Genomic DNA, 27,933 nt, shown 5'->3' on the forward strand with positions numbered 1-27,933 from the left:
CAACTTCACTGCCTGGAGCGGGGGAACTGGGAAAGCCCAAGGCAGGGCTGCTAGTGGTGGGATGGATTTCAGGCAGGGTGGGGAGGTGCGATGGGGGAGGGGCACGTAGGTGCAGGTCCCCCACTGCCCCAGCCCCAGCTGTACGGGCCAGGCTAGGGGCTGAGGCTGGGGAGGGGTTCCAGGCCAGGCTCGCAGCCCACGGGCAGCGTGGCAGCCTCGCTGGGTGGGATGTGGTGGGTCATGTAACGCGTCCCCATGAAGGAGCCGGTTCGCAGCTGCTCTGGGGCCTCCTCCGGCCACCACAGGCTGGAGCTGGATGGGGAGACGAAGAGGCGCAGCTGTCATCCTGCTGGGTGGAGTAGGCTGCCGAGCTCCCCACTCCCAGAGCCCTCCCCCTGCAGCCTCTGCTCTCCCTCTCCTCCCTTGTAGAACCAACTGGAGGTGTGCCTCCTCCAGGTGGCCACCCTGACTACCTGGGTGTCAGTTCGCTGAAATGATAGAGGGCTCACTGGAGAGAAAACAAGGTCAGGGAGGAGAAGGGCCCAGTCAGAACGAGGTGGCCCCTTCTCTGAACCTGTCGTCAGAGGAGCTGCTGGACCACCTCCCTGACCTCCCAGGTGAGAGATATTGGGGGGGGGGCGGGGAATTCCCTGCACATCCCTGGAAGAGGCACCGCCCACCTCAGAACCACAGGGCTCATGGAGGGCTTCCAGGTGCTGGGACCAGTGAGAGGGAAGGGGTTCTGGGTGAGAGAGGGGCCCTCGGGGGTGTCAGCACTCACAAGCGCACGCTGGAGGCTGCCAGGAAGGCCAGGAGCAGGAGACCGGCCAGAGAAGAGAGAATGGAGGTAATGACAACCATGTCGCCACTTCGCCGGCCTGGCCACGTGTCAATGGAGCCTGGGGACTTCCCTGCACACACAGTGGCTCTCAGAGGCTGCCCCTGGACCCCAGGGCGGTCACCTCCCCACCATGCTCCCACCCAAGGCTGACTGCCTTACATCCCCAGCCAGCCTCCTGAACCCATCCATCTGTCCCTCTCAGCTAGGCACCTGTGTTCTGCCAGCCTGGACCACCAGCCATCGCTCCAGCCTCTGCCTTGGTCTCACCTTCTGGGCTGTTCCCACCGATGTGCCTGCCCACTGCCCCGCCTGTGGCAGGAAGCGTGGCAACAGAGCTCAGGACTGCCCTGCTCCTGGAGCCTGGCATTCAAGGCCCTCACATGACAAGACCCACCAACACCACCAGCCCGGCCTCTCAGCCCATCTCCCGGGCGCCCACATGTGGGACACTCCAGCGTTTCACGTGCCGTTTCCTTATCCCGGGACCCACGGCCCTGACCGACTCCAGCCTCCTTCTTGCCCTGGCCCTTCTCCTCCACCTGGCAGTGCTGGGCACAGGGTTGGCTCCTTGAAGGAGGGGAGACTGCTTCTGTCTATGACGGGGCTGGGGCCCGGGGCACCCGAGGGTTGGCAAACATTTTGGGGTGGACAGAGCCGGTGTCTCTGCTGATGGGGTTGACCCAGTGCCCCAGCCTCCAGCACGAGGTTCTGTATGGGGCGGGGGCCGGCTGAGCACGACCATGGTGGAGAGGGCGGCCAGTCCACACGGGGCAGACTAGAGCCGGAGCACCCCTCCCCCAGCGCTACCTTGGCGGAGAGTGATGGGGTCGGACCACCTCGTCTGGGCCTGGGGTGAGCCCTTGGAGTCCATCAGGAGGAACTTCACCCTGGGGAGAGGAGGAAGGGTGAGGCTCCGAGCCTCGACTGCCCTGGGCGAGGCACCCACCTTGGCCAGGCCCCAGGCAGCTGTTGCTGGCTGGCCAGGCTGTGGGCCTTTCCATGTATAGGGCAGGGTGGGGCCCATCAGCACCGCTGAAGCCTGGCCCTGCTCTAAGGACCCCCGGAGACCTCTCTGGCCACAGTGACCTGTGCCAGCAGCCCCAAACCATCTGAACCGTCACTCTCCAGACACTCTATCTGGTTTAGGTGGCCCCGATTACTAAGTGTCACATGCAGGGTGGCTCAGCGGGGCGCATGGGGCTGGGGGGCCCTGGCTTCCCAGAGAACTGCTGGCTGTGAGGAGTCTGTGAGGCCTTGGAAGGCGCCCCTATAAGGGCGGGTACCCCAGGCAAAGGCCAGGGAGGGAGGGCTGTGATCAGGGCGCACTCGGAGCCACGGGAAGGGGCAGGCTGAGCTCGGGGGGCACCGGGAGCCGTGCGAAGCCTCGGTTTTTATCTTTGTCCGCGGGTGGGGGGCGGAGCTCCGGAAGGTTTCCGAGCCGCAAGGAACGCAGGCAGGCTGGCACTGACGGGACGGCTCCGGGGTACGCTAGGGATGCGGCGGCAGGTATAACTGGAGGCCGCGCCAGGGAGTGGCCACGGGGAGGGGGAGGGGGACCTGGCCGGGCTGGGTGAGAGGGCGAGGGAGGCGTGGGTGGAGCCTACGCCCCGGCCCGCCTTGCCTGCGCTCCCTGCCGGTTCCCCCAGCCGCACTTGGTCTCCCCGAAGACCTCTGGCCTTGTCCCCTCGTCTGACACCTGCTCTCCCACCCCGGCTCCACCCTCAGCCCCAGGCTTAGTTTCCCGCCAGATTTACCTGTGGGAGGGACGGTGGGCCCTGCAGCATTCCCCTCCCCCCTTGTGGGGCCTGCAGACTCCTCCCCAACCCCCACCCCACCGGCTCTGCGATGCCCATCTCCTCCTCGTGGGCCTCCTGGAAGGGCCACATTCTGTCTGCCCCCCCAGCTGGTCGGACCCCACAGAGGAAGAAACCCAGGCTTGTGAAGGGGAGGGGCTTGCTCCGCCTGCAGCCGGGAAGGGGACGGGCCAGGACAGAGGCCTGGGGAGAGGCTGGGGTGGGGGGGCAGCCCTGGTCCCCAAAACCCCTCCTCTCCCAGCACAGCCCTCTCCCAAGGTCCAGGTTGGGTGACCCACCTGTAAGGTCCAGGGCCGGGGAGGGGGGCGTTGCAGTACGGTGGCTGCTGGAGGTCAGCAAGGCAGCCGGCGTCATTGCCCACCCTAAGCACCGGGGCGGCCCCCCTGCCACCCACTGGGTCCTCACAGGGCAGCTGATCCAGGGTCAGGGGCAGCGTCATGTAGTGGCCATCCGTCGGCAGCCTCGGGGAGGCTGGGATCTCAGCCAGTGTCTGGGGACTCTGGAAGTCCCTGGAGGCTGCAGGAGTGAGGGACAAACAGATTGGGGCCGGAGGGGAGGAGCGGACGGGACCTCGCCACAGCCCCTGGCTGGGTCCAAGGCCTCCAGCCCTGGCCCTCCAAGCCTCACATGAGACTTTGTCACCTCTCAGACCGCGCTCTGGATAAAGCCCAAACTCCCAATCCACACCCAGTTGTGAGGGGTTCCCAGGGCCCCTGCAGCTGTCCTCAGCCCCAGGCCTGCACCAGGACATACCGTTGCTGAAGGCCACCACCAGCCAGACGGTGCTGGCAGCACTGGCGTGCCCTTCCAGGACACAGCGCGGCTGCTCCAGGGAAAACGTGGTGGCCGTGACCTTCCCTTCCAGGTCCCAGGCTGTTATCCGTGGCGTGTAGGGGATGAGCTCTGCGGCCGTGGAGATAGGGGTGAGGGCCCAGGGCCCACTGCCCCTGGGGCTGCCTCTCCCAATCGGAGGGGGCGGGCTCCCAGGGTCCCGGCAGGTGCCCCAGCCCCTTGGATCTGGCCAGGGGCACCCATCCCGGGACCCCCACTCACCCAGGCTCGTGCAGGGCTGGGGCCACACCAGCACCACGAGGAGCAGCAGACAAGGGCGCAGCTGCCTCCAGGGGAGCCCCATGATGGCCTGCAGAGCACCCACGCATCCACAGCCTGGGGCTCGGCCTCACCCCCTCCCCCAACACCGCGGGCCTGGAGGAGCTGGTTAGTCAGGCTGCCCCCTGGCCGAGGGCTTGAAAGACCTGAAAATGTAAGTTCACCCTCACTCCTCCTCCCAGCCCAGCCCACCACGGGGAGGGAGCTGGGCAGGGCTCCGGTGTGGGGCAGGCCAGGGCCAGTTAGGAGGGCAGGAGCAGGGCCGCTGGAGCTGAGCGAGAGAGGTCATTGGACCCCCAAGATGCAGGCCAGGTCACCCCAGAGGCCCATGTCTGAATTTGGGTCCCACCCAGCCTCCCAGCCCTGGGGAGGAGGGCTGATCTCTGGAAACAAGGGCTCAGGGCCACATGCCAGAGATTCCTGCACCCCAGGTGCCAGGAGCCTCCCTCTGACCTTCCATCCCCACCCAGGGAAGGAAGTGGGCAGCCCCAACCTGTCTGACGCCAGCCCCATCACCGCCCCTGGCCCTGCTGCCATCTCTGCACCCTGCCCTTCCTCCACAAGGCCACATCCTCCCTCACTCCCCAGTTCCTTCGTCCAAAGGAATCACATGGACTCAGAGAAAGGATTGTAGAGCCCTTGACAGCTAGCAAGTCCCCTACTTCAGTGGTCCCCAACCTTTTTGGCACCAGGGACTGGTTTCGTGGAGGACAAGTTTTCCACGGATGGGTACCAGTCTTCGGCCTGGGGGTTGGGGACACCTGCCCTACTTACATTACTCCCACGGGTTCTCACTATATATGTATTTTTAAATTTTTAAGTATTTACTTTTTAAGTATTTAAATTTTAATTTTTTTTGGCTGTGCCACACGGCCTGTGGGATCTTAGTTCCCTGACTGACCAGGGACTGAATCCAGGCCCTCGGCAGGGAAAGCGTGGAGTCCTAACCACTGGACTGCTAGGGAATTCCCTATATGTGTTTTAAAAATTGAGATATAATTCACATACCATGTCATTTTAAAATGTACAGTTCAGTGGTTTTTGTTTTCTGGGGGCTTTGGTTTTTTTGGGGGGGGGCTTGTTTTTGTTTTGCTTAAACAAGGAGGGATTTATTTTTATTTACAAGAATCCTGGAGGAGGACAGCTGCTGGCATGGGCTTGGTCAAATGACGATAGGGTCAATGTCTCTGAGATTCTCTTGGCCTTTTTCTCATTGTAGCAAGATGGCTGCTGTGGCTCCAGCCATCATATCCTCAATCAAAGTAGGAAGAAGGGAGGAGCAGGGAGGTGTTATCCAATCTCTCTCTTTTATCAGAAAAACATAAGCTTTCCTAGAAGCCCCTGTAGACTTCCTCTTAAATTTCACTGGCCATAAATCACCAGATTCCAGAACCTTTTCACCACCCCATTAAAACAGTCACTCCCAATCCCCCCTCCCCCTGACAACCACTAAGTTACTTTCTGTCTCTCTGGATGTGCCTCTTCTGGATATTTCATATGAAGCGAATCACACAGTGCATCCTTCTCTGTCTGGCTTCTTTCACTTGGCATAATGTTTTCAAGGCTCGTCCACGTTGTATGTGTTAATAGTTCATTCTGTTTTCTGGCTGAACAGCATTCCGTTGCATGGACACATCACATTTTGTTTATCGTGCATCAGCTGATGGACATTTGGGTTGCTCCCGCTTTCTGGCTATTGTGAGTGTTACCGTGGGCATGTTTTCAGTTCTTGGATACTCACCTGGTAGTTTTAATTGCGGAGTCATACGGTAACTGCTTTCTGAGGCCCTGCCCAGCTGTTTTCCAAAGTGGCTACACTTTACATTCCCACCGGCCGTGGATGAGGGTTCCAATTTCTCCACATCCTCACCAATATTTATTCCCTGTTTTTTTTTTTTATAATAACCACCCTAATGGGTATGAAGTGGTATCACTTTGTGGTTTTGATTTGCGTTTCCCTAATGACGTTGAGCATTTTCCATGTGCTTGTCAGCCAGCTGTGTATCTTTTTCAGAGAAATATCTATTCAAGTCCTTTGCCCATTTAAAAAAAATTGGGGATCTGTCTTTTTATTGTTGAGTTGTAAGAGTTCTTGACATTTTTTGGATACGAGACCCCTATCAGGCATAAGATTTGCGAACATTTTCTCCGATTCTGACTCTCACTGTGCTGTAATGGTGGGAGCCGAGCATAAGGGTGGCACTCGGGTGCCCACCCAACTCCTGTGCCCTGTGAGCAGTGGAGCGAGTCTCACCGTGGAACCAAACAGGATTGGGGTCCAGCTTCTCTATGGAGGCCTCCCTGCCCTCCCCAGCCAACTTCTCCACGAGGCAGTGGGCACAAGTGCCCAGGGCCCACGATACTGCTAGGGGTCCACAAAAATGCTTAAATTTCTTTTAAAATCAGAAAGAAAGAAAAAAAAGGAACTTCTAGATGAAAGAAAATGCTCTAACATATATTCATCTTTGTACCAGCGCGTTCTAACATAGAATTTCAGTCCTTTTCTTATACGAGAAGGGCTTGTGAAAGCAAACCCCCTCCCGCAAACCCCCTCCCCCACAGCCCTTACGTCACTCGGGTGTGTGTCTCTTCAGCCCCAGGCCACACTCACCCCCGCCAGGCAGACAGCAAGCCTGCGAGTATTGGATCCTCCTTCTAAGAAGGTTGGGAAGGATGAGAACTTTGAGGATGGGGTCAGATCAATCCTGTCCGGGATTCCAGTCCCGGCTCTACCGCTGTCACTGTACCCTTGAACCTGTTTCCTCACCTGTAGAATGAAGACAGCAGCACCTGCCCCATGTGAGCAGTACTTAGAAAGCCAGAACCCTGGGGAAAGAGATGGGAGGGGCCCTGGCAGAGCTGCTGGACTGCGCACTGCAAGGAGAACTGGGGCGGGGCCCGGGAGCAGCTCAGGTCAGCGCCGGGCTCCTGGCCTCACTGTAGCCTTGGTTTCTTCATTTAGGGGGTTGGATGGGCAGCCTGTAAGGCCCCTTCCTGTTCTGATGCAGCAGGACATGTGTGTGCTGGCCTTCACACATCAGATTTTACACACACACACACACACACACACACACACGCACGCACACGCAGCCTCTCCGCTGACAAACCCACCAGGGCCCGCTGACTTTGGCTATAGGGCATTTATTGCAAATAGAACATCTGAGGTATGAGAAGCTGACCCAGACCCAGGCCTGCCCCTGGCTGGGGGCACAGCAGGCAGTCTCTCCTCACCCCCTGCAGGGCCCCCAGCACCGATGGCCCAACGCGGCCCACCGAGGACGGAGGGGCCCACGCACTGAGGTAGCTGCATCCAAAGCCCTCACGAGTATGACCCCCAGGCTCGCCCAGTTCCCACACAGACCCGGGCCTGGGGGGGCCGGGGGATGGGGACAGGCAGGCAGGAGCAGCCTGGGCTCCGGGGGGGCACGCCTGCGCCCCCAGCTCACTGCTGCTGCAGGCAGTCCTCAGTCACCCCCTGGGCGGCCAGCTCGGCCAGCACGTTCTGCAGGTAGTTGGGGTCGGGGTAGCCGTGGCCTGTCACGTTGCGGTCCATCTCTGTCTTGTGGTGAATCTCGTTCCACACCACCGTGTCGGTCTCCCCCGTGGTGCTGGACGTCCCTACTGTGAAGATAAGTCGCCTCTTCCAGGCCACCTTCAGCAGCTCCAGGACCTGCCCAAGGGGGAGGGGATGGTGGGGAGGCAGGAAGAGGGGGAAGGGGAGGGAATGGCGGGGAGTGGGGGAAGAAGGTGGCCGTGAACAAGCGCTTAGAACAAACCCCAGCTCCCGGGGCTGGCCTGGAGAGCAGACACCCACCCCGACACCCCCTCACCTCCCTAAGCCTCTTCACACCCTCGGAGCTGTCCCCACCCCAAAGCCACCACACCGGCTCTTCTGTCTGCCTGGCATGCTCTTCCCTGGCCTTCGGAGAGCTGGGAAGTCCCAACTCAGGTCTCAGTGCAGAGGTGGCTCTGCAGGCCACCGCCCCCACCACCCAGGTAGAACGGCCCCAGCGCCTCCCCATCCCGTCCTCCCACTGGAGCACCTGTGAGGTCAGCTCGTCTCTCCCTGGACCCCGGGCACCTGGGATGCCTAACGCACAGCAGGTCCCCGGGAAGGGGTGGCCCACACCCCAGCCGGCCCCCAGGCCTCATCCCCCTCTGCCTGTCGCAGTAAGGTGAGCAGAGGCAGATCTGGTGTGGCCGCCGAGCTGGGCCCTCCCCACCCCACCGCCTCCCACTGCACACAGACAGCTGGGCCCAGAGCTGCCAGCCGGGGGGAAGGGGGGCCACTCCCAGGGGCGTCGGCCGGGCCTTTACCTTGCGGCCCTGGGCGTTGTCCGGAAGGTAGCACTGGCGGGGAAACCCTCTGGCGGTGAACGGCTTTCCAGGGTTGGGGTGTTCCGGGCCCTGCAGGAGGCACACAGATGCGGGGAGTGGGAGCTGAGGGGCCCTCCGGCTGCAGAGGTGCTCGGACACGGGTGCCCAGCCTCACCCCTTCGCCTTCCAGGTGGGGCTACTGCTGCGCTCAAGTGACCAACCAAATCGACTGCCGTCTCACATCTCGCTCTGAAGACCCACCGTGAACACGGCGCCCACCCACGACTGCCCTCCCTGAACCCGGGCCGCTCAGCCTGGCGTCAGACACTCCGGCTAACTCCCTCCACTTCCCCAAAGAGCCCGGACCCTTTAGAGGCAGGGACGGAAGCGCTTGCTTCGCTGGCGGCCCTCCGGGCACGGGGCTCTCTGGACCAGATGGCAGGGCCCGCTGCCTGACACCCTCACTCGGGCACACAGCCCCTCCACTCTCGCTCCAGAAGTGGCCGGAGTGGGGCCCGAGACAGTGGCGGCAGGCTGGACAGAGGCTGGCGGTTGGAACCGCGCACAGCCCTTGCTGTGCCCTCGGCCACACGGTGACACGCCATGTACAACTCCAAAGTCCCCTCCCGCTCTGTGGCTCTACTGCTGTCTGGAGTGTTTCTAAATTTCACTTTGAGCCACAGAGAACTGGAGGGAAACCAGGGGAAGCACATTAGACAAAACCGAGTGACATCCCGTCAGACTCCTGGCCCCCACTACCCAGTATCTTCCCAACCTGCCCAGGCTCTGAGATCCCCCCCACCTGGTCCAAGGCAGAGACCTCAGGGGCCAGGGCTCCCGTCTGGGTCCCCAATGAGCTTGGGTTCCTGTCCCCGCACGCCCCACGCAGGCCTGGATCAGGCCACTGAGCGGGTCCCTCAAGAGCAGTCAGGCCAGCCAGCCCTCCCCACCCTGTGCTCTGCCCCTGTGGGCTCGCCAGCCGGCCGGCCCAATAAAAGCGCTCCTCCTGCTTGGACGCTTGCTGGCCTTCCACCCAGTACAAGTCCAGCGAAGATGCCTCTGCCTCCAGGAAGCCCTCCCTGGCTCAGGAAAGGGCTAGGGCCACCTCTTTGCTTCCACAACCCTAGGAGCTGGCTCTAGCCCCCAGCACCAGTGCCTCCTGGTTGCTGGTGGCCTGACTTGGCAGCCTAGGCACCTTCACAGTGACCCGGGGTGCGCAGACTGCTAGGAGGGGGCAGGAGAGAAAGGACAGCACCCGAGAAGGGCTGATTCCAGAAAGATCCGAGGAGGCTTCTCTTGTGCCGGGGCCCCTTACCTGAATGCCATGGGGAATGTTGTAGACTATAAGGATTGTCCCACAGTCCTCGTGGCCGGGGAGGGACACCTGGAACGTGAACACCTCCATCTTCCCCCGGGGCTGGGTTCCAGTTTTCTCCCCATAGATGGTTTTGCAGGAAGGACACTGCAAGCTTCCATCCTGGGACAAGGCAGAATGCCGTGGACTGAGTCGGGGCCCCTGAGTGGGCACCCAGGCCAGCCACCCCGCTGGCTAGATGGGAAAGAGGCCCACAGGGACACGGGTTTGGCCCCGAGTCACACAGTGGGTCCCAGGCGCATTGCCCAACTCCCAGGCAGCCTCCTCACAAAGAAACTTGATTCTAGAAGCTTCCTTGGAAAGATAAGTTTTAACCCAGAAACTCATGCAATTTTCATTAAAGGGACAAGGTACCCAGAGACTGGCATCAGGTAAGAAAATGAGCTTTATGAGCAAAAGCTTGCACAGCCGAATCATGTTTAAGATGAAAAAGAAAACCCTGTGAACGAGGGACTGATAAGCTGGCATCTTGGCTGGTACACGATGGCACGGGGACACTGTGCAAAGGCCAGGCCCCGAGGCCCACCACGGGCCTTCGTTCTCTCCGTCCCCCTAACCTGTCCACTCCGGCTAAACTACACCAAAGGCAGGGCAGCCAGGCATCGCCTGCCACCCCCAGGCCCATCCTGCTGCAGGGCCAGGGCTGCAGACATCTCAAGGCTGCCTCCGAGCAGGTCCTGGGCCTCTCACACGGCAGCCCCAGTCACCTGCTTAAGTGCAACATGACAGGTACAGGCTGCGGGAAGGAGACCCCGACCCCCACCCCTGGCCCTGGTGGGCCATGGGTACCTTGTTTCCGTTGCAGTACATGGCCAGCAGGCAGAGCAGGTGGAAGGCGTGGCTGCACTTGGCCAAGCGGCCCACAGCCACCGGCCCAAAGGTCTTGCTGTCGGTCGCGTCGCTGTAGCCGGACGCCATGGACAGCTTCTCCATACAGATGATGCAGTCCTGGAGGGAGACCCAACCCGGGGAACGCTCACCCATGGCCCCTGTGCCACAGCAGGTGAGTCCTGTAGGATCGACCTTCGTCTGCTGAAGTGCCTCACCCCAGTCTAACTCAATCTGACAGCTGTTTGTTCCGGAGGCTGGGAGCACAGAGGGCTCACCGTCACCACAGCAGAGGAGACGGCAGGCGGCACCAAGCGTGGGGGCCGGTGTAACGACTGAAGCACAGGCGGGGGGGCGGCCAGGACAGCCAGGCAGAGAGGTAAGTACGGGAGGGGCCCTCAGCGCTGGGCTTTACAAGGGAAAGGGAACTTGTCAGACGCACAAGCATGGGAACGGGCCCGGGCCCTCGGGTAGAGAGAAGAAAGCGTTCTGAAGCAGGAGCCAGCGTTTCCGCTGGGAGGGGCGGCGCACCTGCAGGGCAAGGGGCGACCAGGGTGCAGGCGACAAAGCGAGGTGGGGGGAGGACCAGATCCCAGGAGGCCCTGACGGCCACGTTCGGGGCTGGGGCTTCTTCGTCTTACACGTCGGGGGCCCAGCTGAGAGGCTGTGAGCAGCGGGTACTAAGTCATCGTGGCCACGTGTCAGCTGTGTAGCCGGCAGCTTGGAGGGGGGGTGGCGGGGGGCAAAGCAGCCCAGCTGTGCTGGGTGAGCACAAAGGCAGAGACAGACAGACAGACAGCTGTGAAGGGGGAGGGCAGAGCAGGCTGGAGGGAGGGGCCGACGTGAGGATGACTTTCAGGTTTCTGTCCAAACCTTTACCAACCAGATGCTTCCTATGCACTCAGTTTGCAGGAGAAAGAGGCGAGAGAGTCCTCGGCTCTGGACTGGCACGAATGACCTTGACCCCCGCCCCTCCAGATTCTCCAGGACCCTCCACGCAAATCGGAGAAAAGTGGTGCCACAGCCCCGAAGCGAGGCTCAGCAGAGAGAGGCCCAGGTGCAGCCGTGACGGGGGTCTGGCAGGCTGGGTTAGCCACAGGAACCCCGACCGGCCCTCCCAACAGCGGGGGGCAGGATGGCTCTCTGGACGAGGCACCTTCCAGCGGGGGACAGGCTGGCATCCTCGTCTAAGCCACCCCTCATTTCCAAACAAAACCAAAAGCACCGTGGTTCCCGTGACACGCACCTCATCCAGGGCCGTCTTCAGCTCTTCTGTGTAGTTTTTTATCACCTGCTCCGGCTCTGGCTTTGGAGGCCCTCCTAAAAGAAGAACATAAGCGGTGTCCCGAGGAGAGCGAACTGGAGATGCTGGAACGAGAGAGAAAGGACGACAGGGAGCGGTCCAAGTTGCTGGGAGGGATGTTAGGGCGGCTCAGAGGGGAACGTTAGCGTGCAGGAGAGGAGAGACCTGGGCCAGGCGCAGAACGCCCCGGAGCTCTGCCAGCTGAGCCCTTCCCGGCCCACGCCGGGGGCCCGGCCCCAGGAGCCCTGGAGGAGACGGAAGAGGGGCAGAGACAGCAGCTGGCCACAGCCCTCAGGAGCCACGACGGGGCCCTGCACACCTTCACTCAGGAAACCCGTCCCAGGCTTCAGAGGACATGCGGAAGGGTCAAACAGCAGCTTCTAAAACAGATACTCTGGAGCACGTTCTGGCTGTGTTATTTTACTCAGCTTTCATCATTCTTGTAAGAAAGTCTCGGTAAGAGAAGTAAGTTTTCTGAGTCAAGTGTGTAGTGCGTGCCTACCCCATGGGGACATCTGTGTGCATACCAACTGCAGGTGACGGCCACACGGCCACAACAAACCACAGTCTTCTTGGGCTTGTCCCTGGACTGTGGGGTGTCAGTGACATGCCTCCTCCATTCCTAAGCTGCCCACAGTTCTGTCCCCGACCCCTCCTCCCGAAACCTCCCACTTCTCTGTGTGCACCTGTGCAGGAAGCCCGGAGCGGCCCTGCACCAAACAGGCCCCACCCCAAGGAGAAGAAATGCCCCCAGCTAGAGAATCAGCATGGCAGGGGTTCTCCAGGCAGAGGCAGCTGCAGAATCACAGAGGGACAGCAAAGCGGAGCACAGGGGAGGGACCAGGGAGACCAGCGCAGCCTGGGAAGAGTGATCCCGGCAGGGCTTGTCATCCTGTCTCAAGGTCAGGGGGAGCTCCTGGTCCTAGACCCTGAGACCAGAGGGGCTCTGGTGTGAACCCAAGCTCACGGCCATCAGCCTGTGGCTGCAAAGACTTACAAGCCTGAGCTCCTTCTAGACCAGAGAAGGCCAGGTGACAGTTATGAGGGGAGCAGAGGGGCAGGGACCTGGTGATGTCAGGTTGGATTCTGGCTCTTGGGCTGGGACCAAATCAGGTCACCTCTGAGTCTCAGTCCTCTCATCTAAAAAGTGGACCCAATACCAACCAAAGCCGTGATCACTGTAAGGGCATTAGCTGCTATGACCTGAAAAACAGCTAGAGGCAAAGGAAGACCACGCACCCCATACACACGCTCACGCACCCCCATACACACAGACTTCTAGGACTCTGACTCTGGTCGCTGGGGAGAAAGCCAGGCAAAAGCACAGTCCCCACCGGCACCGGGTGGCCATCCTGCTGGCTGGGACTCTATTCTGATTGAGGGGAGGAGGCCTTCTAGAAAAGACTGGTCTAGAAGGCCACGTCGACTAGGGACAGGCCAGTCTCCAGCTGGACCCTGGGATCCCTCCGGTGAGGCCTGGCTCAGCACCCCTACCTCTCTGCCTGCCTGTGCCCAGGCAGCCTTTCAGAACTGGAGGTAACTCACCAGGAGCCACTTTTCTCAAAGGGGGCCAGCCAGGTGACCGCCTACCCCACGAAAGGGACATCCGAGCCCAGGAAGGCCAGAGCGTCTGCTGAGAGCCTTGTTTTCCCGGGGCAAACCCGAGTGCCTCAGGAAGCTGCCGGCCTCTGAGGCAGAGTAAGAAGGGGGAGCAGGGCAGGAGCGACTGCTAGGGGTGGGGCGGGGCTGGGCAGGATTAGCCCCGCCCCTCCCTGGCCTCCCTCCTCCCCCGTTGGGCGGGGGTTAGACAGGCAGTGAACAGGATCAGAGCAACCACCGTACTACTGCTACTTGCCAGGCGCTTCCCAAGCGATTTACTTCCTATTCCTCCCACAAGCAACCTGCCCTGTAGGAGGCGCTCCGCTCATGAACGGGAGGCTTGTGTGAGTTCACAAAGCCCGTGAGCTCTGGAAACCCAGGACTGGCGGAGCCAGAGCCATGCCCGCTCTCACACCATCTGAAGGTCACCAGAGCGGTCGCACTTCTCTGGCCCAACGATGGAAGCAGAGCCATCATCGGCTTTAGAAACGGCAGGTTTAGAACTTACTACCCACAGGCCCCTCCACCTGAGTTCTGTTAAAACTCACAGTGCCTTCCAACGGTTCTGAAACCCCTTCCTCCCTGGCCGTGTGACGGCCAGGGCAGTGGTCATCGGGGGACCCCTCTGAAGTAGCCCCACATGGGCTGGCCCTTCGAAGGAAGCGGCGGAGGGCCGTGGTGGTCAGAGAAGAGCGTTCGGTGCAGAAGAGTCAGAGGCAGCAAGACTCGGAGGAGGCTTAGCAGAGGCCAGAGAGTATTTGTGAGCAGGAACTACCTTTCATGGACATTTTCCTCAATCTCTTAACTGAGCTGTGACTTTTAGAGGCCAGACAGGAGGCGGGAGGGCTGGCGGGCTGGGGTGCGCGGCTAAGACACACAGGGAGTCCAATGGCTGACATCAGAATACTCGTCATGCCTACACGGGGTGCGAGATCAGACATGCAGAGAGGGGAGAAACGTTAGAAGGAGTCGTTCAGCATGTGACCTCCACAAACCCCGGCTGTGTCCAGCTGGCACTGTCAACGGCCATCAGGACCTGCCGATCTCCCCGGGGAATCCGGCTGCTCGAGGCTGCCAGGGCCTATCCGGGCCGGCAGGGCTAAGCTCTGGGTCGGGAACCAGTGAAATGCCTGGCTGGTGGGAGCCTTGGCCCCAAGCTCCAAAGGGGTCTGTGCAAGCAACCCATCAGCCCGTGCCTGGAGCATGCAGTGGGCGAGTCTGTTGCTTCGGGAGGGCAGAGGGCAGAACGCCACCCCCGGAAGCCTCCTCAGCAGTTCTGGTGGGCGCCTCTCTGTGCCAGGCATGAGGAAGGAGAGCAGACGGGCGACACAGAAGGGCGCAGCCAAGCTATGGAGACGCAGATGGGCTGGAGCTCACGGTCCTCGCTCTGTGCCCCCTCGGCCGCGCCCCTCAGCTCCTGCTCACCTTGCCCCCGTGCGGCGCTGCCTGTTTTGCACGCCGCACCTGGCCCGCCTAGGTGCCTTCAGCGCCATCGCTGGGGCGGGGCGGGCCAGCGGGAATGCTGCCCCGGGCCTGCTCCCCCACCGAGGCGTCCCCATGGCCCCTGTGGCCGCTCCTCTGGAGCAGTTGAGGTCCCAGGCCGTGGCTTCTTTCTCTGGTCCCCTTTGCCCTGGGTGGGAGCACAGGGGCAGCCCACAGCGTGAGGGAGCCGCAGCAGGCCGCCGCGCCGAGTGGCCTGTCCAACCTTGTCCCTCCTTCCTGATGCCTGCAGGAGGGATGCCTCACTCCTCAGCCTGGCGCTCCACACGCATCCTAGCTGGACCCTCACCCGCGCTCCCCAAGGACCTGGAACACAGCACGTCCTCCCGCTGGAGTCCCCGTTCCTGCCACACTCTCAGGCACCCTGCTGTCCACAGCACCCTCTACCCAATCCTCCCTGTCCCTAGTCAGGCTCAAAAGCACCTCCTCCCCCAGGGAAGGGAGCTCTGGGCTTCCCCTCGGGCACCTCCCTTAGGGGGGCTTTCTAGGTGCTCAGAATGTGGCAAGGGGTCTGGGCACAGCGGACAAGCCAGGTGGACCTGCTGCCCACTCCAGAGGCGATCCAGAGCGGTGAGGAGAGATCTGGCCTCGGGATCCACTGGGGCCCACTGTGGCCTCCACCAGAGAACAAAGGCTCTCAATGGGGCAAATGCGCCCAGTTAGGGACAGAAGCAGAGGCCGGCAGCCTGGGCAGCACAGGGTGCGTTGCGGTGGTCACTCCCAGGAGACACCAAAGTGCACAGCAGAAGACCGAGGCTGGACACTGGGTGCCCGCTCCTCAGGTGATTCGATGCCACCAGCATCCCAAGGTTGTTCCTGGGCTCAAATTGTGGGTTCCCGTGGAACTAAACATCGGGTGGGCCAAATGCCAAGCAGGCACAGGGGGCAGACAGATGGAAAAAAAGAGAACAGTCCCTTAGGAGAACCCTGGCGCTTTGTACTTGCCCCAACATGCACCAGTTCCCGCCCATCAAGCAGACCCCTCTGCACTGGCTGCCCCTCCCTGAGCGGCAGCCCCTCCCTGACTGCCCATCTGAAACAGCCCCGTCCCCCTCCTGCTCCGTCTCCTTCACTCTGCCCCAAGAGGTGCCCGGTCCCTGCCTGCTGGGGAGCAGACATCCCTGAGGCGACCACATCAGCCCCGCAAGAGGCCAGCGTGAACAACGCCCCTGCCCTTCTCAATGCAGGAACTGCTCCTCCGAACTCGAGACACAGACAGCGAAGTCCTAACTTAGACGTCCACGGACAAGCAGCCCATGCCCTGCAGGTCTGCCTTCTTGTGAAGAAGTGTGAAAATCACCCCAGAGCTAACACTTCACAAAAGCGGCGTCCAGTGGACAGGATTGGGCAGGGGCGGGGGGACCAAGAGGGGCCATCACATCTTCCCCAATAGCAAGGGCTCAGGGACAGCCCCCCCAAATCGGCGTAACAGCTCGGATAGCCACGGCTTTTCCTGCTCTCGTCTTGATCTGCCGGAGCCCCTGGCAGGTCCTGCACATGGGCAGATGTGCAGACACCCCCTTTCTGATGTCCAGCGTTGGCCTTCCGTCTAGTGACCAGGGCTCAGGTCCAAGCCTACCCTCCGCTGGCTTACCAAGCTGGGCTCAAGGCCAGTACCACTCCCCACTGGCTGACCGGTCTTGGGCAGGTCTTGGCAGCGTAAAATGCAGACACTCCTCCTCCCTCGCAGGGTGGGAGCCTGGCCCCGGTGTCGGAGGCCCACTCCTCCCCACCCCCCTTAAGAAGAGGCCCTGGCCGGGCTGCAGGCAGCAAAGCCAGCACCTGACGCGCCTGGCTGACACGGAGGTGGATCTTCCACCAGCGAGAGGGGCGCTCAGCCCTTCCGCAGTACATCCCCGGGCTGGAGACCTACCTGCAGACCCCTGTGCCCAGGTGCTCACCCCAATGCGGTGAGCGTGTTCCCAAATCCATAATCGAATCCGTAACTGCAGCCCAGCTGAGAGGTCTCTCCAGACCCTGCTTCTTGGGGGTGGGCGCAGGATCCCTGGTTCCCTGGTGCCCCACACAGCGGCCCCAGCTTTAGGTACGAGCCAGAGCCACGTATTCAGACTGGGCGGTGTCTGGCCGCTGGCTTGTCTACTGCTCTTTCCTCACTGGGACCCAGTTCCTGAACCTTTGGGGTCTGTTTCCCTGACAAGCAAATGGAGATTAAAATACCTGCCTGCCTCCAGGATCGCTGTGAGAGCCCAGGCGGCAGGGGACACAGAGGATGTGGCCTGCAGACGGTCCAGCCTCAAGAGCTCCTCAGTACCCAGACCACTTCTGAGCTGTGTGCAGAGGTGATCACGGCATTGGTATTAAGGCCTCAGTGACCGCAGAGCTGAACGGGGCTGGGCGCGTGCAGGCTGGGCCCATTCCCCCACAACCTCTCTCCAACAAGACCAGCACCACACGCACGCACACGCACACACACACACAGGCCTGAAACACCTGTGGCGTCGGATGCCACGAGAAGACCTAAACTGGGCAGGGACTTCCTAGTCGCCACATTTTTGCTCACTGTTCTCTCTGCCCCAGCAAAGGGCTGATGGCTGAGCAGCTGACAGACTGAAAGCCTCCCCTCCTGGGGCTCTCCCGGCCCCACTCTACCGTCCTCACCGCCTCTGACTGGTCCTTCCATGTCCTTCAAGGGCTCTTCTTCCCGGCATCCAACTGGGTCTCCGTAAGCTCACTCCCGGGGGGCGGGCACGGGCCGCCCCACTCCACCCCACGCCGCTCTTCTGAACTGCTCATCCAAACCTCCCTGCCTCTGGGACAGCTCCACCTGTCGACAGCCACAGCCATCACCCCACCCATCGCCCCATTGCCTCACAGAGAGAAGCCCAGACTCTGAGGCCAAGAATGCCTGGGGCTGAATCCCAGCTCTGCCAAGGGCTGGCTGGTTGGCCCTGGGAGGTTTGCGGAGTTCTCTGAGCCTCACTTTCCTTAAACATAAAATGGGAATCAAAGTTCCTCCCCCACAGAGTTGCTATTGGGATGAAATGAGTTACCACACATGCAAAACCCCTAGTCCTTCCTCCTTAATTATGATGATTTATTATCTCTGTCGGCAGCTGTACACCAGGCCTCATTCCATTCCTTCCCTCTCACAACCAATCCAACCACCAAGTCAGAAGCCCTTACCTCCATCTACGGCCACGACCCTAGTCAGTGGCTGGCCCACCTGAGGCATGAAGTCCAGGTCCACAGGGTCTCCCTGCCTCTAGGCCTGGTCCCCTCCAATCCCCCCTGTGCTACCACAGTGACTCACCCAACACCCAGTCTGGTTAGCTCACTCCTCTGCCTCCATCTTTAAATGATGGAGGCTCACCAGACTCCTCAGTGTATCTTCAAGTACGATTTTACATTTCCCATAAGTTAAAAAATAACTTTCAGTGGCTTCCTAATACCCGCAAGAGGAATTTTAAAAACAGTTTGGGGCTTCCCAGGTGGCACAGTGGTTAAGAATCTGCCTGCCAATGCAGGGGACATGGGTTCGAGCCCTGGTCCGGGAAGATCCCACATGCCGCGGAGCAACTAAGCCCGTGTGCCACAACTCCTGAGCCTGCGCTCCAGAGCCCACGAGCCACAACTACTGAGCCCACGTGCCACAGCTACTGAAGCCCGCGCACCTAGAGCCCGTGCTCCGCAGCAAGAGAAGCCACCGCATCGAGGAGCCCGCGCACTGCAACGAAGAGTAGCCGCCGCTCGCCGCAACTAGAGAAAGCCTGCGCGCAGCAATGAAGACCCAACGCAGCCAAAATAAATAAATTAATTAATCAATTAAAAAAAAACAACCGTTCAAAGGTGTAAGGTTAACAAAAGATCTAGAGAGACACAAAAGCACTTACTCAAAATGTTAACTCCAGCCAAGAGTTCTATGAGTTCCCCAGGGGGCCCCTTTAGGGAAATGCCTAAAGCATTTGTGGACAGCAAAGTGACTCCTGAACCATAATTCAAGGCGATGTGAAAACGTAAAAGATGGGGACAGGCCACACCAGGGCACCCACCGTCATTAGGCATGACCCGCCCCCCCCCTCACCCCCCGCCCGCCCCAACACCAAGATAAACGAACAGCCACCCAGGCTCACCAGCTGGGGGATACACCATCACTGAAAAAAGGCACCGCCCCCCAAGGAGCCTCTCTGGGTTTCCATGAGAACACACAGGGTAACAAGACCCCTGCCCCACAATCTCCTCCCCCTACCCCACGCATTCTCCCCTGCCCCCAAGTCCTGGTCCTGCCAGACACAGTCTGTTCTGGAACCTGGACCAGGGAGCAGCCTGCCTACCTGCGAGAGCTTGCTGGACCCTGCTGGGCTTCGACATCTGCACGGGCACCGTGGCGGGGACGCTCCTGGGGCTGCTCACTGGACCGCTGGGCAGGGAGGCACTTGGGGAGAAGAGAGGGCAGAGCTTAATGTGCGGAGCCGACTTAGCAGAAACAGGAGCCGGAGAAACACCGAGTGAGGAAGACACGGGTGCTGCCGAGGCCCCTTTGTGGTTTCACTTCCTGCAGCTGCCTCTGTACAGTGAGGGCTTCTGTTTTTTTCTTTTTTTAAAGAAAAGATCCCGATGAAGAGTATCTGGAAGGAGGAGCAAAGAGATCTGATGTTCACTCCTCTCAGACCCAAACTAACCAAGAAAGAGAATCTGAATACTTGATGTTAAGCCAGAGGCCGGCCCGCCATCACTTCCCCTGTGAAAATCAAGCGACAAAAGTCAAACTCCAAGTTGGGCCTTGGGGAGGGGAAGGAACCGTAGGCAGGGACGGGGCAGCGACACAAAAGAACACTGCTGGGGATGAACCTCATCTTTTTACAAGGTATCGAGAATGAAGCTTTGGCTGTCAAGAAACGTTCTCCTGGACAATCAGAGACTCTGAAGACAAACCTAAAAGAATTATGAACTCACCAGCTTCATCAAAAGGAGGGCTCTGTGGTTCCCCGCAGAGCGGAAGTCCAGCAGAAACCACTCTGAGTGGTCCAGACCAGTACCACCAGTAACAGGACCAACCAACATCAGAAACCCCAAGAGAAGATGCTCCGAGAAGGAAATAACACCCCTTTTGTGGTTCTTGCCAAAACAGCATAACCTCAGTCCAGTCATGAGAAAACGTCTGACGAACCCAAATTAATGGCCATTCGACAGGAGGCCACAGGAGGAGGAACAGGTGGAGGAGGAGAAATGACAACTGGACGCAAAGTGGGATCGTGGGACAGAAAGACAACTGCAGAGGAAACACCGATGAAAGTGGGAAAAGTCTTTAGCTAACAGTCCTGCACCAGTGGTGAGCCTCTCTCTGGTTCTGAGCCGCACCATGTTTACGAAAGACGTTAACGCGAGAAGTCAAGTAAGGGCGGTGGGGAAACTCTGTACTATTTCTGTGACTTTTCTGTAAATCCCAAATTAGTTCAAAATACAGGAAATTTTTTTTTCAATGAAGGTCTTGCTTCCCACAGTGACTAATTCCAGGTCTCTCACTTGGTTTTAAGCCGTTATATTTTTAAACGGTAATAAACCCGTGCCATTATGGTTTCAGGGAGCCCTGCCCTGGGGACAGCTGGCGTAGATGGCCCGCCATGCCTGCTACCTCCTCCCCCTCCCGGTGACTGCGTCCTCCAATCCAGCACTGCCCATGTTCAAGGTGACGCAGTGGGAAGGGTTTTGAAACCCTTCCACGCAGTCCCTCCACTGGAGCTCCCCAAGGACAGGCCCTGGGCATGTTCCTCTCTGTTCCACTGGGCCCAGCATGGATCCAGGAGCTGGGAAGGTGCTCAGGAAACGATGGACGCCTCCAGTCTGCTGTGCCACCCTTACAACGGTCGGCAAACCAGCAACCACCTGGTTACGGCAAATGCTTCTGGAAGCTGCCCAGATCCTTCCCTACTGCTGGCCTGGGGTCACGGGTCCCACTGGTGGACACAATAGGGAGCTGCTGGTTCTGACCCAAATCAGAAAATTTCACACTGGCTGGTACTGGTTTTCATTTCTGGACTATTCTCCCCAAACAGAATAACCTGTGCGGCCACGCTTCCCGCCACCCTTGTCTACCCTCAGCCCCAAGAGGACAATGGAACTGGATCAGGGCGCTCTGATGATGTGGGGGTCGGGGAGGCGGGGGGGGGGGGTTAGGTGTGTAGGACACTAGGGCTAAGGTTTTGGCCCCGCTAAACTCCCTTTAATTTGAAGCCACGCCCCAAACCCTTCCTGAGCCTGTTTCTTCAATTCTCAGGTTCTAGAAGTGAAGAATTTGAGAAGATACAGCCCTTGGAGGCATCCTTCATCTCCCAAGCCAACCCGACAGGGAGCACTAAGCTTCAGCCCATAACCAGGAGGCTGGAAAGCCAAAGCCTGGCTCTGCCACTGCACTGGGCTACTCAGTGGGCTGGGCATCACTGGCCCAGCGGGGGTCCGAGAAGCGGGATCCTCCCTTGCTGGTGAGAGGAACGTATCTGAGGGAGAAAGCCTAGGTTCTAGAGCAGAAAGCAGACAGGCAGTAAGGCTTCCAATGAGCAGCTCACCCTGGAACTGGGACCAGGAACCACGGCTAAGTTCAATCTGCTTAGGGGTCTCACGATGTTGTCACTTGCCCTGCGACCTTCCCCAGCTCCTCCCCCATGCATTTCTCTGCTGTGATCAGAAGGAACAGAGCAGTAAAAGGATCCAGTGGGGGACTTCCCTGGTGGCGCAGTGGTTGGGAGTCCGCCTGCCAACGCAGGGGACACGGGTTCGAGCCCTGGTCCGGGAGGATCCCACATGCCACGGAGCAACTAAGCTCGTGCGTCACAGCTGCTGAGCCCGCACGCCCTGGAGCCCATGCTCCGCAACAAAAGAAGCCACCACAATGAGAAGCCCACGCACCTCAATGAAGAGTAGAGACTCCACTTGCCGCAACTAGAGAAGGCCCGTGCGCAGCAATGAAGACCCAACGCAGCCGAAAAAGAAAGACAAAAAAAAAAAAAAAAGGATCCAGTGGGTCCCAAGATGGGGACTCTCAGAGGTGCACAGAACCTCAGAGGTCGCTGATCTCCCTGCACCGTCCTCTAAAGGGCTCAAACTGGCAGAGTGTTCCCCGATGTGGGGGCACCATATGCCCATGAAGTGCCCTTCCGAGAGTTCCCTCTCACCTGCCTCATGCACCCGTCCCACCTGCTGGGTTCCTGGCTCTACCTACTAGGCCCTCCCTGCCTTGCCTGTCTGGGACCGTCTCCAGGAGCTTCCAAGCGGAGCTGGGAACACGAGACAGGAAGATTTCTAGTCTTCTCCGCAGACAGGACTGGACAGTCCCAAACAGGGGGCAGAGCTAGAAGGCTGGACAGTGAGGCACACAAAGCCTGGTCCAGCTCCCCACAGGCTGCCACCCACCGGGGAACCTCTGAGCACGCGCAGTACAAGAAGCGTACGATGTGGAACCTGGCAACCCCCTTCCAGCCCCCGCAGCGCTTAAAAGCTGGGTGCCCTGGTGCATGTCGAGTCCCCTCTCTGAGTTTTACTTTCTCTCTCTGTAAGATGTGAGCAATTCCCCAAGGCCCCCAGGGTGTCTGCGGGGCTCAATCTGCAGCACCATCCAAGTGCCCACTGTTTCCTAGGTCTGAGCGGAGCCAGGCGGCTCCGGGAGGGCTGCAGGGCCCTCACCAAATCCTGAAATCCACAGCCCTATCAGAGCAGAAGGAAACTTCAGAAACTGACCCGCCCAATTCTGTAAACTTCAGAGAGGAAAAGAGAACAGAGTGCAGCCGAGGGCCTACAGCGAGTCAGGGGCAAGGACCCACTGGAACCCAGGACCCCAGTCCCACAAGTCTGAAGAGCCTGGCCGATACTGGGAGGGCGTGGGGTGCTTTCAGAGGCTGGGAGAACAGCAGCAGCAAGAACAGAGCTGACGAAAGCAAACTGAGAGCCGTTTTCCTAGGCCGGGTTAGTGCAGGGACTAAGCTCCCTGAGGCCTAGCCACACCAAAGCTGCAATAGAGGGCTGGCCCTAATCACCACCCGAGCCATCAGAATGCTAAACCAGCCGGCACACCCTCTATTACAGAATCTGTGCGTGACACATTTTGGAAAGTCTTCCATCCAACATCACTGAAACACAAGTTTTGGTGCTTAAAGGGATAAACTTCAGCTACTAGGAAATTTACTTAAACCCAGCGGCTCAGTGACAAATCATGTGTCTTCTCCATGGATTACTGCCTACTCGGAAAGGCTCCTGGGGCAACAGGCAAATCAGTCAGCCAAGGTTTTACCCAGATTGAGCAAGAAGTGATTTGAAACTATGTGGGTTACAAAAAAAAAAAACCACATGGGTTCCACAAATTTTGATTTCACTGACTCACATGTCCTTCCCAACAGCTACCAGTAAACACTTTCTCCTCCACACACGCGGTAACCTTCACCTGATGCTGCTGCCATTCACTGGGCTTTGAGAACTATATCACAGCCGCTAGAAGACTAAGGTGCCAGGTGTTTTCAAATCCTTCCGGCCCTGCTGGGTTAAGAGGTCAGGGATTTATTAACCCCCCTCTGGCTCTACAACAGCCATTAGAGAAGGGTTAACTGCAGAGAACCACACTACAAATTAGACAGGAGAACACCGGCCCCTGCGAGTGAGTGTCACCCCTCCCAGCTCCTGAAGAGCTGCAGGAGGTCAAGGTGAACACCCCCTTCAGGCGGCAGGTCCCTTTGAGGCTGTTTCACCTGCCAGAGCCTGCTGGCCCAGCTCCCTCCTGGTTTACAACGCAGGGCAGCAGGGTAAGCAGCAACACGCACGACTCAGCAGCAAAGGTAAGGCCGTCTGGCCCGGCAGCCTTCCATCCTGTAACTGGCCTGGATGGCACTGACGGGACCCACCTCAGTAGCCTCTTGGGCCCTCAGGCTGGGGAGGGGAGACCAGAGAAATATCAGGGGAGACTGATGGGCGCCCCATACCAAAAGAAAGCAACAAAGCCCATGAAGTCGCCTGGCTCAATCCCAGCATCCCAGCTCTAGAACCATCTAGAAACTTGCCAGTTAATTTGTAAGAACATAAGCCCCAGGAGGCTAGGCAAAGCTGACCTAGTCATAAAAGCAGCTCCAACCTTGCTGATAATCCTTCTGGGCTGGCAAACATGACATGTTTTTCTCTAAAACAGACTGACTCACATACTGGAAGGGGCCTCACAGAGCACTGGGAGGGGCCTCACAGAGCACTGGGAGGGGCCTCATAGAACACTGGGAGGGGCATCACAGAGCAATGGGAGGGGCCTCACAGAGCACTGGGAGGGGCCTCACAGAACACTGGGAGGGGCATCACAGAGCAATGGGAGGGGCCTCACAGAACACTGGGAGGGACTGGGTTGGCATGGAGCCCAGCTTGCTTATGTCTCTGTGCAAGCCCACAGAGAAGGCCCAGGCCATACCTCCCTGTGCTCCCGATTCCCAGAGAGATCTCAGATCCACGTGCCCCAACTCCTGGAGTACACGTAGGAAGACACCCAGACCCAGGGGGCCCATCCCCTCCTCCGTGTATTGGCGGCTTCTGCGCGCACCCCTCAGGACGCCCTCTGCCTTCCTCTCACTCTGCCTTTTAGACAGCTTCAAGAACTCCACGTGGGGAGTTCCCTGATGGCCTAGCGGTCAGGATTTAGAACTTTCACTGTAGAGGCCCGGGTTTGATCCCTGGTCGGGGAACCATCCCACATGCCACGCTGCATGGCCAAAATACAAAAAAATAATTATTAAAAACAATTTTTTTTCAAAAAAAAAACCTCTACATGCCCCACAAGGGGCCTGGGTTTGATCCCAGCTCTGCCACTTCCTGGCTGTGCTGCCAACCTCGTCAGCCTCAATGTTCTCCCCTGTAAGCTGGGGACACCCCCTACCATATGGCCATTGGGAGGATTCACGAAATCACCCACACGGCCTGCTGAACAGGGCCCGGCTATAACATGTGCTTGGTGAGTGCCAGCTGTCACTGTCCTATCGAAGCTGGAAGGTCCTCTGAAGCCTAACTAGAAGCTGGCAAGGAGGTCTCGGCCACACTGGGGCGCTTCAGCCCTCCCTGTGGTCAGGTGGGCTGGTGGGCGGGCTTGGGTGAGTGACGTGGCACCGAGAGGCCGACTCCCTGGGAAACAGGGCGGCCACAGGCCTACACATCCAGTCACCACCCGCCCAGGTCACCCTCTCAGAAATCAGCCCCCATCCCGGCTAACACTCTGAGTTCTCAAAATGTTCTCCAGTCCCCAGACCCTCAATAATAATCGATGATGAGGCCCCTGATCACTGACAGGTCTCTGAGCATCCCAGATGCACCCACCACTGGCCACTCAGGGGTTTCCCCACTTTAAAGCGCCACCTGGTCTGGACGGGGCCCATTTCACCATCTCAGCGTGCCCTATGAGACATGGACTGCACCAGCACAGCAGCTGCCCTATGTCACCTGCTGCCACCCCCAACACGCTCAGCACTTTGCTCTCTCCTCAACCAACTTTTAAGCACCAAAGCTGGGCTCACAGCCTTCCCTGGATGAGGCCGTGGGCTCAGGAAGAGGGCTGAACCTTCCATGTCTGTGACTCCAGGGCCAGGCACATAGACGGAGTCAGAGAAATGTCCTCAGGTACCCGGCCCCAGCTATGTGGCACACAGGCACAGCCAAAAAAATCTTTAACTGCTCAGAGAGCCCAATTCTGCTGGGTCAATGAAAGGATCACTGGTTTTAACCCATGGGGCAACTACCAGCACTCAAGTGCCAGAAGTCAGGTAGGCTCCCCGGGACACAAGGCTGTGCACGGCGTGGCACCTCAGCACCACGTGACACGTGCAGCGCTGGGGCACGTGCAGAGGGGATGACGCAGCAGGGACAGCCGAGGAGGCAGGTGCCGAGCCTGCGGGCATTTGGGGGGAGTCCTCCCAGCTAAGAAGAGCAGAAACCCAAGCCCGCTAACAAGGCATGCGGGTGGACGAAACGACCGTCCGCGTAACACAAGATACCTGGCTGCGCCGGCAGCGGACAGTCCTGGGGGCTGGTGCTGAGGTCCCACGTGGGAGAGGCTGGAGCGGTAGAGGGGCTGGTTCCCCAGGGAGGGCAGCGCCCCAGCCCAGAGGTTGGCGGTACTCAGCTTGGGCGCAGACCTGGCCCCAGAGAGTGAGGGCTTGTTGTACGGAGAAAAGGCCTGGTGGGCCCCCAAAACAACGGCGGTCCTGTGGGGTGGCTGGGGGACTGCGTAGGCAGGAAGGTTGGTCATGGAGTGGCGGTAGCGGCCTGACATGGGGCCGGCTGCGCCACCGCCGAGGCACTGATGGCAAGAGCAGGCCACTCCCGTGTGGCCCGGTGGGGCAATGACAGTGGTCGCTGGGTACGGGGGCCCTGCCTGGCGCCGCACGCTCCGGCAGAAGCTGGAAGTCTTGTTGGTCTGCGTGTGGGTGGCACAGTTGACGGTGTAGTTGTACCCCAGGGCAGCCAAGTCCACGAGCTGGGCGCCCCTGGCCACCTGCTGCTCCAGGTAGTCGCAGACACTGGCTTCATACGCCGTCCAGGAGCCGTCGTCACTCAGCCACTCCCAGACGATGCCCCGGCCCGGGGCCGAGTGCTGGGGAAACAGGTGCCTCCGCACAGCCCGCATGGTGCCTGTTTTAAAAGGAGCGTTGCACATATAAAGTTCACCTGCTAGCCACTCACCACCTCCCAAGAAAAGGGAGTTTAAAAATTCTTTTTTTCCTACAACCAAAATAAAACAACATGATCACGGTGTATATATGGTCATGCTGCTGTCTGACCTAAAGGCTGGCATTGACTATTCTCTCCAAATTTGGGGTGAAGGGTAGAGAGCTCTCTCTATGCAAAGAAACCGTGGATCAAAGGGACCAAGTGGCAGAGAGGGACTAGCGCTTCTCAGCAGGAGTGAGGGATGCTGGACGCTTAGGTCAAAGACCAGCTGTGGCTCAAAATAGTCCTAAGGATGAAACCTATGTAGCCTGACTTAAAAAACTGAAAACAAAATGTCTGAAGAAAATTAAATAATCCATAATCCAACCACCAAGAGGAAAGCACAGGACATATATCGTATATTGTAACATATTCCTTCCCGTCTAGTCTCCTAGGCATGTATGTTTAGGTGTAGCTGACAATCATACTGAAAAATTTCCTGTTTTCATGTATTATGCCATAAGTATTTATTATGTCTCTAAAACTTTGTAAAACTCTTTATTAACTGTTACACAGTTCTCTTACATGGATGTACTTAGATTCCTTTGGACTTCCCAGGTAGCAACTATTAGCAAACACCTGTGGTTAGCTTATATTAATAAACAAAACCAATTCAGGAGAGAAAGAAAAAAGTCAATTTGGGCCATGCTTCCAACAGTACTTGTCAAAAGGTGATCACTGCGATTACCTTCTACCTGGTCTCCTGACCTCAGCAGCCAGTGGGATACTCTTAACCTCCAAATCAGATTACGTCACTCCTCTGCCCTAATCTTCCCAGGGTTCCTCCTTTCAGAAGAAAAGTCGAAGTCCCTAAAGGGGTGGAAAAGCCCTGAACGACCTGCCCCTCCCTCCTTATCTGTCCCCAGCCCTTCCTGGTGACCAGGCCACCCAAGCTCAAACTTCAAAATGACCTCTCCCTGCGCTTTACACATCCATTCCCTGATAATCACTCATTGCTACCTAACTCATACACAGTTCTCGAATCATTTATCTTGTGCGCTGCGTTTCTCAGTGACTGCAAACATCATGAAGGCAGGGACTTTTATCTGCATCCACTGCCTGGAAGCCTGAGTCCTCACACCCTCGAGGAGGCTGCTACAGGGATTGGAGCAGGAGTCTTCAGGCTCGGCACTGGTGACATTCTGGGCTAATAACTCTTTGCTGTGGGGCCGTCCTGTACATTGTAGGATGTTTGGCAGCATCCCTGGCCTCTACCCGCTAGACGCTGGTAGCACCCCACCCCACAGTCCTGACCATCAAAAATGTCTCCAAACATTGCCCCCAGCTGAAAACCACTGATTTACAGGGATAGTGCACAGCTCTGGGAAGAAGCTGGTGGCCCCATTCTCAGTAATACTGAGCAAAAGACACACACACACACACACACACACACACACACACACACACGAAAGAAACATGAGTGCACAGGAGAGTGAAGTAACTTGCCCATGTGATACAGCTATCATACAGGAGCTGGAACCCATCACCAGGCCCTCTTAACTAGCATGGTGTGCCACCCCCATGCCAGCCGGCCTGCTTGCCTGCCTGCTGCCAGCGAGACCCTCAA

The 27,933-nt window shown here is 58.7% G+C and overlaps 2 protein-coding genes across 9 annotated transcripts in view; both read right to left on the bottom strand.

The window, feature by feature from the left end:
- Positions 1-19: 19 nt before the first annotated feature.
- Positions 20-6,773, bottom strand: UPK3B (uroplakin 3B). 4 transcript variants are annotated; one of them, XM_033840414.2, is made up of 6 exons: positions 3,709-6,773; positions 3,409-3,558; positions 2,934-3,171; positions 1,649-1,728; positions 782-911; positions 20-312 (listed from the first exon to the last, which is right to left on the bottom strand). In XM_033840414.2, the coding sequence occupies exons 1-6, from the start codon at positions 3,788-3,790 to the stop codon at positions 153-155; spliced, it is 840 nt and encodes a 279-aa protein (XP_033696305.1). In that variant the 5' UTR covers positions 3,791-6,773; the 3' UTR covers positions 20-152. The 4 variants fall into 4 exon arrangements, 3 of the variants coding, with proteins under 3 accessions (XP_033696305.1, XP_033696302.1, XP_033696304.1); XM_033840411.2 differs by adding an exon at positions 1,052-1,150 and having other exon boundaries at positions 3,409-6,773; XM_033840413.2 differs by having other exon boundaries at positions 3,409-6,773.
- Positions 6,774-6,890: 117 nt separating this feature from the next.
- Positions 6,891-27,933, bottom strand: part of DTX2 (deltex E3 ubiquitin ligase 2) — a 33,827-nt gene continuing 12,784 nt past the window's right edge. For 4 of the 5 annotated variants that reach the window (XM_033839173.2, XM_033839174.2, XM_033839172.2 and 1 more), the window contains 8 exons: positions 25,652-26,288; positions 18,980-19,080; positions 13,963-14,103; positions 11,532-11,605; positions 10,247-10,405; positions 9,398-9,559; positions 8,083-8,172; positions 6,891-7,435 (listed from right to left, as the gene is read on the bottom strand). In XM_033839173.2, the coding sequence (XP_033695064.1) occupies positions 7,208-7,435; positions 8,083-8,172; positions 9,398-9,559; positions 10,247-10,405; positions 11,532-11,605; positions 13,963-14,103; positions 18,980-19,080; positions 25,652-26,288 (1,592 nt within the window). In that variant the 3' untranslated portion in view covers positions 6,891-7,207. The remainder of the gene's footprint in view (positions 7,436-8,082; positions 8,173-9,397; positions 9,560-10,246; positions 10,406-11,531; positions 11,606-13,962; positions 14,104-18,979; positions 19,081-25,651; positions 26,289-27,933) is intronic. The other variant, XM_033839176.2, reaches the window with a different exon arrangement.

The sequence above is a fragment of the Tursiops truncatus genome, chromosome 15 (genome assembly GCF_011762595.2).
Source record: "Tursiops truncatus isolate mTurTru1 chromosome 15, mTurTru1.mat.Y, whole genome shotgun sequence".
Classification (NCBI taxonomy): Eukaryota; Metazoa; Chordata; class Mammalia; order Artiodactyla; family Delphinidae; genus Tursiops; species Tursiops truncatus.